The sequence below is a fragment of the Bemisia tabaci genome, chromosome 1 (genome assembly GCF_918797505.1).
Source record: "Bemisia tabaci chromosome 1, PGI_BMITA_v3".
In the NCBI taxonomy this organism is placed as follows: Eukaryota; Metazoa; Arthropoda; class Insecta; order Hemiptera; family Aleyrodidae; genus Bemisia; species Bemisia tabaci.
Window position 1 is genome coordinate 69,294,899 of NC_092793.1, and position 18,912 is coordinate 69,313,810.

The window sequence follows — 18,912 nt, forward strand, 5'->3', positions numbered from 1 at the left end:
TCCATAAAGAATTTTTCCATCAATTTCTGCGGAATAATTATGTTTTTTTTTCTACTTTCAGCACAAAATACTTGCGAATTGTTGCATTCAAAACATCTGGAAAATTTTTATTTTTAGTTATTTTTTTGGAGGGGGGGGCATATGATACTATTTTCAGTTCTAAGAGGGCCAGGCCCCCTGGACTCCCCCTTCGTTTGTCTATGGCAAATGAGTTGAGCCATGAGCCATTGAAGTCGAGGATGCCCAGATTGGAGACTCTTAGCATCTGACGACGGAAGAAAATGAAACGCAGTTACTAAAAATATCCCTCTGTACTAAAAATCTTGAAAATAGATAGAAATTTTCCAAGAAATATACTTCTTTGAAAATTTAAGAAGAATTCTACAGTGCCCCAACGTGTTTCTGAAAATCTATTCACCTTTTGCGAAATTTTTAGGGTAAATTTTTATTTTTTATTTTTTTTTACGAAAAAGGGTTGCATGTGAATTCGGAGTGGTTTTTCACAGGTAACACGGGCCCCGGTACCAGGGACCCAGTATCCCCCCTTGTGGCGGGCTTGCCTTCATGCACACTGGGCGTGTCGAATTCCTTTGACATTTTTGCAGTGGTGAATACATAGCTGAAGTGCGCTTCAGCTAGAATTGTATTTAGCAAATGGGTGGTTTTTCTACGAGGATTAAAAATAAACGAGTGGTACGGAATATAAAAAAAGAATATGAACTATGCAAAACGATAATCCGGGTATCGGAACTTGGCTGATTTGAAAACGCCTTCAAATCCGGCGTGATACCTCACACATTCCGGAGAGTTCAAATAGTTGTATCATTGCGCCGTAGAAATGCGACGGAAGATTAAATGGAAATAGCCTCCATGCACGCTGGGCTTGTCGATTTCCTTGAACATTTTCGCAGTCATGAATGCATAGTGCAGAGTGCGCTTCAGCTAGAATTGTATTTAGCAAATGGGTGGTTTTTATAGGAGGATTATAATTAAACAAGTGGTTAGAAATGGAAACAAAATGATATGAACTATGCAAAACGATTATTCCGATAACGGAACTTGGCTGATTTGAAAACGCCTTCAAATGTGGCGTGATACCTTACGCATTCCGGAGAGTTCAAATAGTTGTATCATTGCGCCGTAAGAATGTGACGGAAGATTTAATTGGAGATAGCCTCCATGCACGCTGGGCTTGTCGATTTCCTCTGAAATTTTTGCAATGGTGAATGCATAGCTGAAGTGCGCTTCAGCTGGAATTGTATTTACAAATGGGTGGTTTTTCTACGAAGATTAAAAATAAACGAGTACGGAATATAAAATAAGAATATGAACTATGAAAAACGATAATCCAGGTATCGGAACTATCTAACTAACTATCATGCCGCATTTGAAGGCGTTTTCAAATCAGCCAAGTTCCGATACCCGGATTATCGTTTTGCATAGTTCATATTCTTTTGTTATACTCCGTGCCACTCGTTTCTTTTTAATCCTCGTAGAAAAACCACCCATTTACTAAATAAAATTCTAGCTGGAGCGCACTTTAGCTTTGCATTCACCACTGCAAAAATGTCAAAAGAAATCGACACGCCTAGCGTGCATGGAGGCTAGCTCCATTTAAATCTTCCGTCACATTCTTACGGCGCAATGATACAACTATTTGAACTCTCCGGAATGCGTAAGGTATCACGCCAAATTTGAAGGCGTTTTCAAATCAGCCAAGTTCCGTTATCGGAATAATCGTTTTGCATAGTTCATATCATTTTGTTTCCACTTCTAACCACTTGTTTAATTATAATCCGCCTATAAAAACCACCCATTTGCTAAAAACAATTCTATCTGAAGCGCTCTGAACCGCATTCATGACTGCAAAAATGTTAATGGAAATCGAAAAGGCCAGCGTGCATGAAGGCAATTTCAATTGTAATCTTCCGTCGCATTTCTAAGGCGCAATGATACAACTATTTGAACCCTCCGGAATGTGTGAGGTATCACGCCGGATTTGAAGGCGTTTTCAAATCAGCCAAGTTCCGATACCCGGATTATCGTTTTGCATAGTTCATATTCTTTTTTAATATTCCGTACCACTCGTTTATTTTTAATCCTCGTAGAAAAACCACCCATTTGCTAAATACAATTCTAGCTGAAGCGCACTTCAGCTATGCGTGGAACATAGTTCCTTTTAGCATAAATACATCCAATTACAAGAAGCAACCGTACCTCTCGCTGATCTACGGGCTGCTTTACTGTTGATTCGGTTTTTGAATGATGCAACTATTCGGCTTCTGAGGCCACGCTAGGAAGTATATTTTCTAAATGAAGGCGTTTTTTACACGTAGGCATTCTTCATCAAAGAGTCATCTGAAGTAATCGCATGTACTCATTGCTTCATTCACACTGCTACAATGCTAATTGGGTTTCTAAATAATGCAACTATTTGGCCTCTTGGGCCTTGCTAGGAAGTATTTTGTCCGGATCAAGGCATTTCGGCCTTTTGGGCCTTGCTAGGAAATACTTTTTCTCAATGAAAGCTTTTTTTATGTGCTGTTACTCTTCATAGAAGAAATTATGTGAAGCAACCGCATTCCTTTTTGATCCTCTTACTGCTACCCTGTTGATTGGATTTTTAGATGATGCAAAGGAACCCTTCCCTTCCTTTTTTGATGAATTTCTATGGGACCTTAAATAGATGGATCAGGTTGTCACTTATCATAGAATCATATTTTGGTGGTTGAATTCTAAAAATTAATGAATCTAGTTAAGTAGGTATTGAGTAAAGTTTCTACAGACAGTACATTTACATGAATATGATTTATTAGAACGGCAATGCTTGACGTCAGAAATTTCTCCCTCTGCTGCACATTTGAGTGTCAAAAGGGCAGCCACCGCATCGCGGCCAAGACTAATGTACCTATTGCCATTTCCAGATATTAATTCTCATTTCACTGGCTCAGTTAAGTGAGAAAACTTAATCATTAAAATTTACTATCACTAATGGAGTAACCTTTATTTTTGGTGTGTCCTAAAACTTTGAGGAAAAATGAGGTACTAAAAGAATTTGAAAAACTCAACCTGGTGGAATTTTTTCAAAGTTATTTATTCATTTTTTCCCTGTTTTCTCCATATGATACCACAGAAACTTTCAACTTGTTACACAAAATGAATGATCAATAACTATCTTCGGCATGATTTCAGTGATTTAACAGTTAAGACCATTAACATAAACTTTATGATCAACGTAATAGAAATTATAAACAAAAGTACTGCAAATAAAAAAATAATAAACTTTGATTCAAAAATATGTTTATAAAAAATGGACTCTTCTCCCCTTCACCAATGAAGGGGCATGGACCGAAGTAAAACAGATTAGTTTAACTGCATTGAGCAAAAAGGAACCACACATACGAAGTTTTCAATTGCGTGAGTGTAGCTTAATGCAGAACTGATTTCATTCACAGCAAGGAAAAACAATTAATAAAGTAAGAAAATGATCCAAAAAGAACGAGACTAGTAATTTACTAAATTATCATGAAAAAGGTGCTACATCATCTTAATCTTTGCAAGATTAAATCAAAATAAAACTTTGGAAAGACAGCATATTTTCGTTTTGTTTTTTTTCTTCCTTTTTTTCTTTATTATTACAGAAGTAGATGATGTACAATTACTTTACAATTTCTTATTGACAAAATGTTTACTTATGTACAATCTAAAAATTAGATGAACTGATTTCCTCTCAAATTTCGACAAAGGTACTATTTTGAAAAGGACCTACTAGCATAGCAATTTTTGGAAAGTGGCCAAATGGGTAAGAAGGATGAGATTAAATTCTGTCAGATACGACTATCATGGGGCCACATTAGGAGGATGGAACTAAACAACTTATACTTTATGCTTGATTTATCTTAAACGTACCTTCTTCAACAATAGCATTACCAAGACTTTACCTAACAAAAAAAAAAAAAAAGAAAAAAAGAAAAAAGGAGAAAATAAAAATTTACAAGGATTAACCATAAAATATCAGAATGTACAAAACAGAGGAATAGGAAAGGAGGTAGATATACAAATAAAAGTCAGAATCCCAAAACAAGAGAGGCCCAAAAAAACTATACCATAAAATTAGGTTGATTATTAAGACTGAGAAAATTATCACTGAGAATAATATTACAAGTAACGAAATTTGACACAGAAATTTCTTACACGAATTTAATATTACAACAAACCTGAAGAAAACAAAACAGTACAGGGATAGATCAAGCTAAAATTAACAAAGGAACATGTTGATTCCAAAAACTAGTTCTTAGGTTGGTTTTAAAGCCTCTGGACAATATTCAACAACATGGAACGAGGATGTAACCGAGCAATGGGAATATAAAAGACACGTTGGAAATTGGACTGATTCACGGATAAAACGGATGTATTCAAGGATAAAATTCCATCAATTGAAGTTTGCCGCATTCCAAAGCTGGATTGGAGATGGCTTAAGCAAAACCGAATCCTTCCGAACACTCGTGGATTGCTTTCAGCAAATTTGTGTACAATTTGTTATAAGATTCATAGACCGGCAAATCCAGCTGATTGAAACTGAAAATATGAAACAACAAAAGAAAATTATTCGAGACGAAGTTTTTTCTTGGAATTTACTTGAAAAACAATCTCAGGGTTACAAGATGATCCAAGTTGTTTATCAAACTATCAGAGCCATGGTGACATCATGACTCTGTATTCTGCAGAGTAAGTACTTTCACTAAAAGACCGCAACTTGGTCAAAAAATTTTGTTATTGATGTCTGATGCTGATGGGGAGGAAAGAAACCTGGCATCCCTTTTTTTTCTGGAGATATATGAAAGCTACTCAGACTGTCTTTAAGCTGCATAATTCTGGAAGAATTATGCAATTTGTCCAATAATATTAGAGGAATAATAATTACCAAGTATGAGCAGACGGTAAACGATCCGTGGACCTTTCATCGCGATGGATTTGGAACTTTTGCACCCCATTCATGCCTTCAAGAGCTGCAAAACCTTGGAGGGGAACTTTCGAAGTCCCGGTAACAAACTGAAGGAATTTCGCTCTATCAGCTTGATCAAAGGAACGCAGAGCTCGCCAGAACCACTGAATCTGTGAGAAAAATTAAAAAAGTGATAACAAATGGAATAAACTAAAAAATAAATGACAGGATGGCTCAATGAAGGTAGGTCTACATGATTCTAGAACAGATACATATGAGAGAATATTGAAACCACCCGATTTTTCTATGGCAAAGTAAAAACAAAAATACAGTAGGCAGGGGCATGAAGAATTTGAGATGGCTGCAAAACACCTCTAATCTACAGGTGGAGCTTGAAAGGTGAGAGCTACCATCCATAAGCCTACCAGCTCTACCTTCTGATGTAAAAGAATGATGTTTGCATTTTTCCTGACTTCTTTTGCATCCATAAAAATAGGAGCCCAAAACATCAGAAAAGAACATACCAAATGATTTCTTATTCCTTCAATATTCAAAGTACCTATTAAACGTTATATGAATTGAAACCTGCATGTACCTGAATGGAATTTGGTTGGTATTTGTAGTATTCAGTATTCGCCTTGAGATCATCTATGTCCACATTCGGTAGGCCTGATATCAGCAGTTCCAACTCTTGTTCGTTGAATATACTGATTAGTTTCTTTGGAATTATATCATAAAATCCCTCAAGAAAAGCTGTTAATCTAGAAATAAAAAAACAAAAAATTATTCCTGGTGGAAAAAACTGAGATCATTGGTTCAATCAGCATGTGTTAAGATGTTTCAAGCACTAACATCAGTGGAAAAATAGCAGAAGTTCACAGAGTGTAGCTTCATCGTCTTGGGACCTTGTTACCTTTTGAATTAGACTCAAGAAGTTATCAGATACTTGTCCTATCAGCAAATTTGGTTTTCCTCAATTCATTACAACCACCGTCGAAATGTATAAGATTTCTTTGCATTAAAAGGAAAAGTGAAATATTGATCAGAGAAATCAGTTGCTCAGTTAATGTAGGATTTAATGAAGTCGGCGCGGAAAAATAAATTTGCCGATAATGCACTTACATAATTTTGATATCCTGATCAGTTTTGAAAAAATCAATAATGCACTAAATGCTTTGAAAATCTAATTTTGGTTCATCCAAAACTTCCTTTCAACACTATACACCATGTTGGACCACTGGCCTGTGGTTCTGGTGGCAAATAAAATTACTTAGGGCTTTGACTGTAGGCAATGAATTATTTGACTTACTGTTGACGAATAGCTCCAGTCATTTTCATTTGACAAACAAGCTGAATATAATCCATTTTGTTTTCTTCAGTGACAGGTATGAATCTACCATTGGGAACAAGGTCTCGTACCTCTGTCACACCAAATTCTTGAACCTGCAAAGACACAAAACATTTCATTAAGATATGGTGTACACTGATTTTCACATGATGATGTAAACTGATTTTCTCATTTATAAAAACACCTATGTTATGTTCCTTGATTTTACTGAAAGATGAAAATATAATGAACAAAATTCTACTTCAGTTTTAAATTTTTCTTCAGCATTTTATAAAACGGGAAAGGGGTTTGGGGGGTGCATAGATGAGTGAGTATATTTGTCAGGGCTGTCCCCAAACAGCTGTGCACAGACTCGCATCGTTGCTGGGCGGTTGTTTGGGTTGTGTTCATCTGATTGCCTGATGGATAGCGTCATGAATATTGCTCATAAGATCATTCAAAAGTATTCTATTGCCCTCATTGTTGCTCTAACAGCTAGGCGCAGCGGGCAAAAAAAATGGTGGTAAGCAAATGGGTTAATCTTCAACTTCCCACTCTTAGGATACTTTATTTACAAGAGAGAAAGTTCAATTATTACCTCTGTGCTTAAAGTTAACTCATAGCCCAGACTTGAGACGCCGTTTTCCATTAGATATGCTAGTCCTTGATAGAATGTATAGTCCTCACTTTCCATGTCAGTGAACTTGACTGGTATTCCCAATATGTGCTTATAGAAAGACCTCGTGAAATAGCAGTCCAATAATTTGTTGTCATAAATTGCTTTGGCTGAAAAAGTGAATTAAAAAGATTAAAGAAAGAGGTACATTATGATTGATACAGATACCTATGGTTCTGCCAAATAAGTTGGCAAATACTAGTGAAAAATGGAGGATAGGTTTGCTTACATTTAATTTTGATGCTACATTCAGAAAGGAAGATCTTTTCGCAGATAACTTATATCGCTATTGATGTGTGTTCATCAATTGCGGTGTTTTATTCATAATCTACACTCTCGTTTCATTTTGCCAAAAAAGGCCAAACCAACTTCACGGTTTGAATTTTTCACAAAGATAGAAAAAATTACCGAAGTTCTCAAGCATCGACATTGCATAGCTTGCTGTTTAGAACATTAAATATGACAGGAAATCTGCAATGTCCCAAACTAAGATTTGCATTTCAGCAGCTACGCTATCGATATTTGCTTTTACATGGTGCTCTTGAATGCATGATTGTTTGGTATTATTTTCACTGAAAATACAAGAAATTCAGAGATAAAATGACAGCAACTTGGTGCAACTAAAAAAGAAGAAAAAATGGATGGAAATCATTATTCAGGATTTACTAATGGACGTGAATATTTAACTCTAGGAACACCATAGTTAGAGAGAGTGGAGGGCTCGAAGCTACCAATGCATGATTTAAAATAAGGAGGAAAACATGAGCAAAAGATACATAAAGAAGATGAAGCAGCTAGTCAGTACTGAGGGCAAAGAAATCATGATTCAATTCTGTCAAGATAAAAGCACCACAGTTTATTTGAAGTGATTCATGGTTTAGGTTTGGAATGTAACGGGTGAAATAGTTCTGACCAATCAAACTTACCGATCACTCTTCCAACAAACTTGAAGTAGTAAAGATGGTTTGGATTACAATTAGATGACGGATTGATCATGTAGGTGACGCGGTCACCCGGAGACGTTTTGAATAAGGCATACATCGGATTAAAAATATCTCGGGAGATGATCATGTACCATTCACGCAACAAACCACCAGCATCTTGACCTTCCTCCCCTGTAAAGAAAATAAATTATTAATGGATACGAGTCTTGCCGTGTGAGAGAAATCCTCATACAATTTGTAAGATTGATGTATAGGCTGTGTTTGGTGGAGAGTATAAAATTAGATGAAATAGAAAAAGAAAAAATCACATTTGAAACAAGAACTTCAGAAATGCAAGTTGGTCATCCGGCAGAACTCAATTTGATGAAAAAAAGTCTCAAATTGCGATGTAAATACAAATACAAGTACAATAGAAACCGCAAATAATAGAACGCATTCGGATCAGCCGAATGTTACGTTACAAGCGGAATTCTGGTACAAGTGGTTTTCCCATAAATATTGAGTCCTATGCGGCAACAGCGCGGCCTACGCCTCTCCGTGACAACTGGGTCCGTCTTCATGCTGCCTGATGCCGCGCTGTGACAGCTAAATACCCGATTTCTAGGGATCGATTTGAATTTTATCGCGAGCAGTACTTAATTTTATGAAAAACAGAAGAAATAAATTCGTTCTTATCATATATAAAACAGTAAAACTGATCCATGCAACAAGCTGTCATTTTTTTGAGTCAACTGACGAGAAATAATGTTAATAAATTTTGGGTGAATACGGCAACGATGGACGGTTAAAATCTCTCAGGGGTTATCCGTATTGTTTACGTAGCGTGCCTAGGAAGTTTGCGGCCGGAGTTTGCGATTTCACGCGTGACGTAAGTCTCTCTGTCTCTTGACGATCAGGCACGGAACCAATGAGGAATTTATCCTTGCCCTCATGCCACTAAAGATGACTGGATGGTGTTTCCGTTATATCGAGTTCTTGGAGTATCCATCTGACTATAGACTGCGTAATGTTTCAAAACTCGGCACAGAAATATTTTGGGGAAATTTCTTTTGTATCGGAATTTTTTCGATTTGGGACCTAAATTCTCTCTGTTACAAGCGGCCTTCTGATATAAGCGTTTCTGATGTATGCGGGATTACTTCACATTGTTCTTATGGGCGAAAAAACGGGACCGCGCAAAAATTACGGTGCAAGCGGGATTCTATTATAAACAAGTGTCTTTATAAGCGGTTTCTACTGTACAGTATAGTAATCAATGGGAAGGAAAATTCATGATGAATGGCATTCATTACCTTCGAAGACAATATAGAACCTATTCTTCCATTCTTCAGATGTTCTTCTAAACAGTTCCCGGAACGAATCTTCAAACACATTGCTTCTTTGTACATGAACAGCCACTTCGTCCCGCCTATGGCCTTCTTCACATCGATCGAGCTCACTCCTAAAGTATTTGCGCTTAACATCAAAGTCTAGTATGCGAGTGTGATTGATGAGAACAGCAAACGGTCCTTCGAGTAATGGGATTGTTGATTGCCGCAAAATTTGATTCAGAACGGCTCTGTGTGTCTCTGGAAGAGGGAAAAATAAAAAATTAAATAGAAAAAAATTGCTCTTTGCCACTTTGAAAAAAAAGAAGGAAAACCGACTTTCAACTCTTTCACTAGATGATGAAAAAAAAAAAAAATTGACTCTATAGTTTTCTCTATCAAAGAAAACTAGAAAGAGAAGTATGAAAGACAGCAGCAAACATTCAAAAGTGGGCTTCAGCATTTCTTTTAATATTAAGAGGTAACTTTAAACTAATTCGTTTTTATGTTACTACTAACTTTGAATTGCAACTGGTAGAGTCTTTATTGAGGTTTTACTTCCAATCAGATTTATGATCATGTCTAATTACACGATTGAAAGGTGCTAAAGAAAGAGGTGTCCAAGGAAATTTTTAGAGAGAGTGAGATATTGGTCATTTTGGAAAGTAATTTTTGCCTCCAGTCATACTTATTTTTTTAAAAAATCAACCACCAGAATTCATTGTATTGGCTCAACTTTTGAGTTCATCATGATCATGAGATAGTATACTGTCTTTCATCATTCAGTGTGTATCATCAAAATTATAAAAAGGGTACTAAAGCAGGCTTACTAAATACTGCCTGAAAATTTACATAAATAAATAATAATAATAAAAATAATAAAAAAAAAAAAATCCCTGAATTGATTAGTGACTAAATTAAACTTACGCTGTTTGTATATTTTATAAAAACTTCCAAATAAGTTGATCTGATAGTCCAACAGCTTGATTCTATAACTTAAGTTACCACTTAGTCGGATCAACTAAGGGGTATCATCTATTTGACGGCATGGGCAGGGGTGCCCAACAGAGTGAGATAAAATCAAAGGTGAGATATCAAAATTGAAAGTTACAGAATCAGACTGGAGTCGCTCATTTTAATGGAATGAATACCAAGAACTAACATTTGTGCTAATGCAAAATTGTTTGAAATAATGGTTCACTTAAGAGAGAGAAAAATTAATATGTATGGAATGAAGAGTAAAAAAATCATTTACCAGCAAATTTGAGGAATTTTTGTTGAGAACTAGTGGAGCTGCTTGTTGAGGGCACTGACGGATTTGAGTCACTCGACATTTCAGTATTAGATGAGGACGGACCATCTTCAGCCATCACAACTTCATTAGCCGACTCAGCTCTACTGGTGCTTGCACTGGTACTGTTACTTGGAGTTTTTGTTTGGGTTGCATTACTCTGAGTCTCGGTGGAATCATTATCAGCAGTGTGAACTAAGAAGAAGGCCTCGATAGCCGGCTGTGCGAGAAAAACATAGGAAAAAAATAAGGAATTGGTGAAATACTAACAAACAAGAAAGCAATGGACTGAAAAAAAGGGTAAACTTTATGTTTCAAAAAAAATTTTTCTTCCTCAAAATTGCAGACAGTATTAAAAACATTAAGAATTCCTCCTATCAGCTTGTAAGTGAGAAATTAATGTTTCGAGCTTAAATTACCATCAGTCAATCAGTCAAAACGAAAAACAATGTGGGTCATACCCACTCTCAGGAACTGCCCTCATTATACAAAACTTCTCCTCTCCTTTGATACAGAGAACTTGGAACTGATTAAGGAAAGTTTGGTAGGTATTCTGAGAATATTGTTTCATTGTAAGGCCCCCCCGAAATTACTTTAGTAATAAATTTTAATTAATCGCATTTCAATGATAAATGTTGCAATTGGAGCACTAGTAGTAACTCAAAAGGGATATGATTTAATTACCTGCAAAATTAAAACTGCATGATAGTCCTGCGTTCTTGCTAATTCAGTCAAACACGAACTCAACGTGTCCCAAAGGTGATCCAACTGAAGTTGCTCACTCAAAGGTTTCAGTTTAGGAGGTGCTGAAAGTACAAAATAAAAAAAATAAATTTAAAAAATTAACATAACTGAGAACATCAGAGATCTATCCATTTTACATCAATTTCAAGAATGAAATAGCTCGCAGATAAATTGCCTCCTCAGAAGTTTCAATTGATGAAACGGACATATTCCTTTTACCTAACCTTATAATATGGAAATATTACGGCTTTGTAAAGCTAGTTTTTTTTAGTTTAAGTTGCTTATCAATTTACTGAGCTTATTTTTTGACCTGAATGTGATTTTTGACAACTTACGAATTGAGTCAGACTCAAGTTCTGATGCACTCAGTTACTATGACATTTATGGTTTTTAAATGCCCGTTTTTATGTATTCTAAGTACGTGGATGCTTTGGTTTCTGAATGATACCTAATCTCAATTGATCCAAGTGATCAGGATTCTTCCCTGCCAAGTGATAATTCTGTGGATTAAAATAGAGAATCAATAAAGATAAGTGGGCATTTTGTCAAGATAACTTACGTGGTTGAGGAGGCTCTGGTTGCGGTGAGTTCCCAACAGACATTGCTACAGGTGTATCAGCATTAGCTGGTTGATTACTTTCTGCAGAAACGGTTTCTTCATCTACAGGTTGATTGCCAACAGGCGGAGTGATTGGATTCGTTGCGGCAGTATCAGTAGCAACATTGTTAGTCTCATTACTCGTCACATCTGAAGCTTCCATTGCATCACTCCTTGCAGTCTCTGTGTCTCTCAAATTATTTTCAATTATGTTCAGACTACTATCTGAACTTCCTCTATTTCTATTAATTTCATTCAAGTTATTTACATTATTTTGTTCTTCGCGCCTAGCATTAGCCTCATCCCGCTCCTCAGGTGGACTCACATTGTTATTAGCTTCTGAAAAACACAACCAAATCCAATTATTGAAACATTAACATTTTTTAGATTCTTTCAACTTACTCAGTAACAACGATTGAAAAATAAAAAATTGTAAAAGTAGGCGATTAGATTATTCACTTTGAAATCAGAAGAGTATAAAATGCAATTTATAATAGTTTATACATAAAAGTCAATATACATTAAAAACAGGATGAGGAATCCAGAATAAGTTCTGAAGATCTTTGAAATCTTGGCTACTAATGCCAACTTGGCAAATCCATATACCTCAATTTTTGCAGACTGATAATTAGAAATTAAACATGGAAGGATTTCTTCATTCCTGGTTTGTGCTGATGTTTAAAATATTTTTCTTGAAAAAGAATATAAAAACTTGAAAGAGGTATTCCTTACGTTTCTTAACACCAACTTCTAGAGCTCTTAACTGCAAGATCACACGGAGAATCCTCAAAAAGAACGTTTGACTTGATGTTTTGGAAACTAAAGGTGCCATGGAGCAAAGCTGGAGATCAACACTAGATTTCAAGGGTTTCACAGGACCATTTATCACAACAATGCTATCTTTTGAAAACCTGTAGGGCAAAAATCAGAAAAAAAATTAACAACAAATCAATAACATTTCAAGGGTGAATCTGACAACCAAAAATGTACCTTCATCACTGACATCAAATGACACACCTTAAAATAGGGGAAATGAAAATTCAATTCACAAGGGAGGGGACAATACCTTGTTTCCTACGAAGGTAAATAGGATGTCTAAAACTAAAATAGCTATTGAGCTGATTGAAGTCTCAATTTAAGCTTAAAAAGAGGGAACTGAGCTGCTACATGCAGGTTTTTCACCAGAATTTAAATACATTCTGAAATCTCTACAATCATCAACCATCATTATCACTTTTGTGAACGATATCAGCCTTGTAATTCCTCGGCTGGAAGGTGACGATATCTAGAAATTAAGACTTTCTAAGATCAATTCACAAGGGAGAGCATAATTTCTCATTTTTCTGTCGATAGTATGTTGACTGATTGTGCAGCAATCATTGATATGTACTTGCCAATAGGAAGGAGGAACTGAAGATACTTAAAAGGTGATAGATCCTCATGAATATAGTGTTAGTTTAAACAACTTGGCAAAAACTGAACGTCCCAAAGCTATCCCACTGAAATTTAGGGAGGCTGTAACTCTTTCCATACCAGACAAAAATACATTGAACAAAGGAAAAAGTTGTAATTTCTTAATCCAGCAAGCATTGGTTGGATGTTTAGGAGTTGGAAAGTCACAAAATTTGATGAGATTCCTTTGCAACAATAAATTTTTGGCCAGAGAAAGCATAAAAACTAAAAAGGGACAACATTTATGCGTCAACAGAGAAAATACGAGAAGAATCTGGTAAAGACGAAAAAAATTAAAATATTGAGTACAGTAATGAGTAGAGAAATATTAATAAAAATAATAATGATTAAAAGATATTACTAACCTATTGGAAACAATTCCTTTTGACGTAGATGCTCTGCTGTAATCTAAACTACTTTCATCTTGTTCCTCCATTTGAGGTTGCGATTTACTTAACGACCTCAATTCTTTGAAAAGAGCTTTGATTAAAATGCAGATTTGATCTGCTAGTTTCCTTGCACCGTCCATCAACAACAAAAGAACCTGATCGAAAAAATGAAAACATAATAATACGAACAAGCAAAATGACAAAATATTTTGTGATCTTATGGAATTCGCACTATTGATGATGCACCTGCAAACACCCACACAATGACTAAGTGCTCCAGGGGTGGTCAATTGGCTAAATAGCCAGATTGCACAAGTTGAGATACTTTTCTGGGGCCAAATGATGAGGATTCTTCCAAATCATATGAGAAAATTTTCACTCCCTGAGGCTCTCATTTGAGTAATATTGATAAAATTTCCCTTTCACAGCTTCTTTGTCAATTTTACATGGTCAGGGTGTTAACTAAAACAGGCTGGCCAAAAATCAGTACTTTTACAGTAATTTTTCGGTACATTCCCAAGGAATTCAGTACCTCCTCAACGGAAAAATTCAGTACTTTTTCAGTACATACCTCCATTTAACAAAATTCGAAAAATTTCAAAAATTTGAATTTCTCTCTCAAAATGCGACAAAAACGAAAAATTCCGGACCTTTTAACAGAATTTCCGCACTATTTCAATACTTTCTGACCGCCCTTAAAAAATCAGTGCTATTTCCGAACTTTCCGAAAATTCCGGACTTGTACACACCCTGATGGTAATCATTCATCAAACATTTTCGATGACATAAAAGAAAGGTTGAAGGACACTTTTAAGCTGGGAAGCCAACACTAGGTCTTATTTGCTAGACAAATTGCTGACACATTTTTTAACAAAAAATGAAAAAAATAAGTATCATAATTTTGTGTTTCATAGGGATTGAGAAAATTTGTATCAACGACACTAAAATGCTCCCAGAAGATTGAATAAAGCGATGAAGCTTTTAAAAAACCATAGGAGATTAAACATGCAAGGGAGAGAGAATGTTATAGAAATGAACATAGCTTACCGATGATCGAATTGAATTATCATACATTGATATACTAATGAGGAACCGAGTTGCATCTTCTAAGCCATGCTCAGAGCAGCTGTTGGAAGTGAGCACTTCAATCACTGTGTTTAATTGCAAATCACTTGGAGTTATTAAATTTTCCGATGAATCATGGTTTGTGCAATTGACAACTGAGGACATCTGTGCAAGGAGATTAAGAAGTTTGTCCATCAACAAGGAGTTCTTCTTGACAACAGGCGAAGAGAGCAGTTTGAGCACTCTGCCAAACGGAGAAACATCAAAATTGTTGCTCGGGTGACTCAAGGGCTGTGAGGCAAGTGACCCAAATGAATGAGCTCTGCTCAGGGTTTTACCTTTCTTCGACTGCACTTGGTTATCTAGATGATTTAAAATATCCCAAAAATTACTGTAATCCACTTTCTGTACACTTAATTTACCAGAAGAATGTCTTGATTTAGAAGTTGAAGGCTGCGGTGAATTTAAAAATGAAGGCACTACGTCGCTTTTTGGGACAAAGAATGGGGCAAACACGGTTACCATGGAAGACAACAGTTCAAGAGTGTTCCTGAAATGAAAAAGGAAGCCGGTATCAATCACAAGGATTATTGAATAAATAATTGAATTTATAAGCAGATTACATGATGACTTCTTCTTGACACGATGCATTTGCAGATTTCACATACAGAAAGTTGAAAGTTTAACATCAGGTAGTAATACTGTTTCAAAATGGGCAGCTCGGTGGTTGTTCTAATATTTATCGAAATTCTTCTCTTTTGATTTTCAGAATGTGAGAATAAAATACTTCTATAAGAGGAAGAGAAAAGGAGAAATCAAGATGCATAGAGGGCCGCTTTTTCTTTCACAGAAATAAACAATTTTGTATTATTGTAAATGTAAAAAAGGTTTGATTGCTTTCTGATTTTTCATTGAAAAACAAGGGAAAAGTAATTTTTGGACAAGAGTTGGTAGGTTTCCAGTCTATCAGCAGCCAAGATTAAGATTATCCCACAAAGCAATGATAATTGAATTGTTTGTACAGAACTACACGCAAACACAAAATAAAAGATAAATACATTCATAAGCTCACCTAAAAGCTAGAGGTGCAGCGATCGGATGAATGGTGATTATTCTATCTCCACGCCGACCAGAAGTTTTCTGAATATTGAATACAACAGTTCGGCTTCCTAAAGCTGTTTCTAGGCTTAAATTTAGCCAATTGCGCGGTTCAACATCTCTGAAAAAGATAGAAAATATATATACATAAGTAAATGTAAAATATCTAAGGATTCATACCATAGATTCAACTTTTCTAACCCCTCGATAGACATTACAATTTTACACAAAACTGGGTCAATAAGAGATTCAACAACCAATTAGAACCTCAGAAAATGAATGAATGAGCAGAAAAATTCTATGAGTGTGATCAATGAAGAAAGATCTGGTTTGATGCAAAATAACTACTTTTTTGCTCGAAAGGAAGGAAGCACTTCACTAATGCGACTTCAGTTTATGTTGATTTTTCTCTATCAATGAGTCAAATTGGCTGAAATTAGTTGAAAAGTTTTCTACAAATGAGTTTCAGCGTAATAGTTCCTCCCTGGCTAGAAAAACACACAAGAACTTGGCAAAATTCAAACCACAGTTTTTGCTAATTGCCGCGAAGGTAATGCTGACAATGGATTCTATTTATGACTACGTTCTTAGAAGAACTATTTTTTTAATTTACCTCTTAAAAAAATAACAAACGATATTAATAACTGTTTCATTTAACAGAATGCATGACGAATTAACTGGTGAAACTGTGAACGAATATCATACTATATTGACTATAAAGAAAAAAAAAGGGGGGGGGGGATCTTACCTAACTTGAGAATTATCTTTGACAGCTCTGGTGACACTTCTTGTTTGATGCATGGATACAGCTTCATTACACTTGTCTGTTATGGATAACAATGCCTGTAAAACAAGGATCACCATTTAATATTGTTGGAGAATGATTTCATTGACAAATAAATGGATATGCCCATATTTTTAAGATCAACGTCAGGTTGGTGGCACCCATTCTTTTTGATTAATTTTCGAAAAGTACGGTGTTAACTAAGCTTCTAGGAATTTGATCCGATTATTTTTAACTCTTTTTGAAAATGAGACCTGCTTGAGGCAAATATTTGGCGGCTTGGATACATAACCAGGCAAGGGAAACAGCATTTGTTAAATGGCTGAACTCAGCTCAAGGCATACTAGGCAACACATTAACTCGACTACTGATTTTTGATTGGTCGTTCCAATGTCTGGGTTCTACAGCCAAATTTAAACACTAGCAAATGCAATTCCTTTCTAAAAAATGAGGAAAAGGTGTTGGGTAAAGAGTGAGATACGCTGTCTCGTGCCATCCACGAAGCTTTACATAATTTGCAATAGGTGCTGATTGCTTGTTTTATAACTCAAGTTTTACTTGAGCCTAATTTACAGAGCTTAAACAAAGCAGTAAAAAATCCATTTAGGAGATAGGCATTTATTAAAAGACAGAAAAAGCACATACCCTGAAAACCCAGTCTAAAGTTGGAGCATGACAACAAACATTTCTTATGACTCTGTGTAAGCGAGCTGTGTTTAACCTCATCATATCATCATGGAAGAGCAAAACTAGTAAACACGCAACAGCTTCATTGTCTAAGATTTGCCGAGTCACAAATCTAAAAAAACAGTAGGATGAAATATTATGACAAATTAGAGCAAACTGCACAGTCTATGAATTAAACGTACTAAAAATCAGTGGAACAGCTTTAGATTAGCGGTCAGATGTTAGAACTTAAAAGAACTTGCGTTTCGTCAGCCTGGACATGATTTGATTGGCCACATTAAAGTGAGGTCGAAAAGATAAAAGCAGATAAATCGAATCATTTAAGACAAAAATAGCCATCTATTCAAGGGAAGAGAGAAGAAACACCAAATAGAGTTTCACCATACTTTCAAATTAGTCAATAAGAGAGAGACAGATAAAAAAATATGTCCTACAATTAATTAACAGCAGAGCAATCTTTACAAAGAAACTGGAAATCCCATTTTGTTTTGAGTTTACTTTGATCTCACAATTGGTCCTCTCCCACACAAATGAACGTTTCTTGTCTGCAATTTTCTGCAAGAAAAAAGATATATTTTTCAGTTTTTTCAGTATTTCTGCAGACATTTGATTTTGTTGTGGGAGAACTATTACAGGAATTTATTTATATTTTTCATTTGTGTTAAGAAAAATCACTGAAAATTTTAGACAAGTTCATGGGACGATGCTCTAATGAAAAGATAAAATATCAGTAAGAAATACTGAAACAACTGAAAAATATATCTTTTTTCTTGCAGAAAATTGATGAATAGAGGCTCTTAAATTTTAGAATTTTTTCTAAAAAGGAGGAAAATTTCAAAATCAAGAAGTAAATACGGCATACACATCAACATTATGATATAAAAAGAAACTTAGATTTATTTGGCATGAAATGATGGTACAAAAAATTGAAATCGACTTTCCGACAATTTTTTAATTAAGGAGAACAGGTTAAACAGAACTTACGTGACAGGATGAACACTAGTTGAAGAGGTATTATTTGTTGAACGCGGCTGGTTATTTTGCGTTGTCCCATCAGATCGAAGCGAATACAGACTATCTTCAAACCCATGTCTTTCCGTATATTCTCTCCTCAACCCTCTAGCCTCTCTTTGCAACTCGGGAGGCAAAGCAGTGATTTGCGACTCATGCATATCCGACAGAATCTGGACACAAATCGAACAATAAGAATAAGAATAAACATGGTAAGCTTTGATCCAATCCACATTTTCCCTGCCACTTTAAGGTTTAAGAACTGAATTTTTTGTAAAAGATTCATGAAAATTTCCGTTTTCTATTTTTTTAAAATCAAATTTCCTGTTTTTCAGACACATGACACCCAGTTTCAATTCTTTGAATTTGTTTTTGAATTGTTCTTAACTATGTTATAACCATTATGATGAGAAAAGCATTTGTGAAAATTTCACTTTCTTCCTTTGTTTGATGCTCATGCATGTATTCAAGTCTCATTGAAACCCTACAGTAAAAACTGTACCCTACAGTAAAAATCAATTTTATTCTACAAATATTCTCCGGGCGTTGACCATTCTATCAATTTAATTAACTTTTAATTTTTAGGAAGTAACA

At 35.5% G+C, this 18,912-nt stretch overlaps 1 protein-coding gene across 8 annotated transcripts in view; it reads right to left on the reverse strand.

Annotated features, from left to right (window-relative positions):
• Positions 1 to 3,073: 3,073 nt before the first annotated feature.
• Positions 3,074 to 18,912, reverse strand: part of HUWE1 (HECT, UBA and WWE domain containing E3 ubiquitin protein ligase 1) — a 64,933-nt gene continuing 49,094 nt past the window's right edge. For all 8 annotated transcript variants that reach the window (XM_019043227.2, XM_072306090.1, XM_019043228.2 and 5 more), the window contains exons 47-63: positions 18,292 to 18,491; positions 17,266 to 17,419; positions 16,585 to 16,679; positions 15,811 to 15,957; positions 14,721 to 15,288; positions 13,650 to 13,828; positions 12,565 to 12,743; positions 11,794 to 12,171; positions 11,175 to 11,296; positions 10,455 to 10,710; positions 9,185 to 9,460; positions 7,875 to 8,063; positions 6,871 to 7,058; positions 6,255 to 6,388; positions 5,541 to 5,706; positions 4,925 to 5,115; positions 3,074 to 4,578 (exon numbers count right to left, since the gene is read on the reverse strand). In XM_019043227.2, coding sequence (XP_018898772.2) covers positions 4,476 to 4,578; positions 4,925 to 5,115; positions 5,541 to 5,706; positions 6,255 to 6,388; positions 6,871 to 7,058; positions 7,875 to 8,063; positions 9,185 to 9,460; positions 10,455 to 10,710; positions 11,175 to 11,296; positions 11,794 to 12,171; positions 12,565 to 12,743; positions 13,650 to 13,828; positions 14,721 to 15,288; positions 15,811 to 15,957; positions 16,585 to 16,679; positions 17,266 to 17,419; positions 18,292 to 18,491 — 3,525 coding nt within the window. In that variant the 3' untranslated portion in view covers positions 3,074 to 4,475. The remainder of the gene's footprint in view (positions 4,579 to 4,924; positions 5,116 to 5,540; positions 5,707 to 6,254; positions 6,389 to 6,870; positions 7,059 to 7,874; positions 8,064 to 9,184; positions 9,461 to 10,454; positions 10,711 to 11,174; positions 11,297 to 11,793; positions 12,172 to 12,564; positions 12,744 to 13,649; positions 13,829 to 14,720; positions 15,289 to 15,810; positions 15,958 to 16,584; positions 16,680 to 17,265; positions 17,420 to 18,291; positions 18,492 to 18,912) is intronic.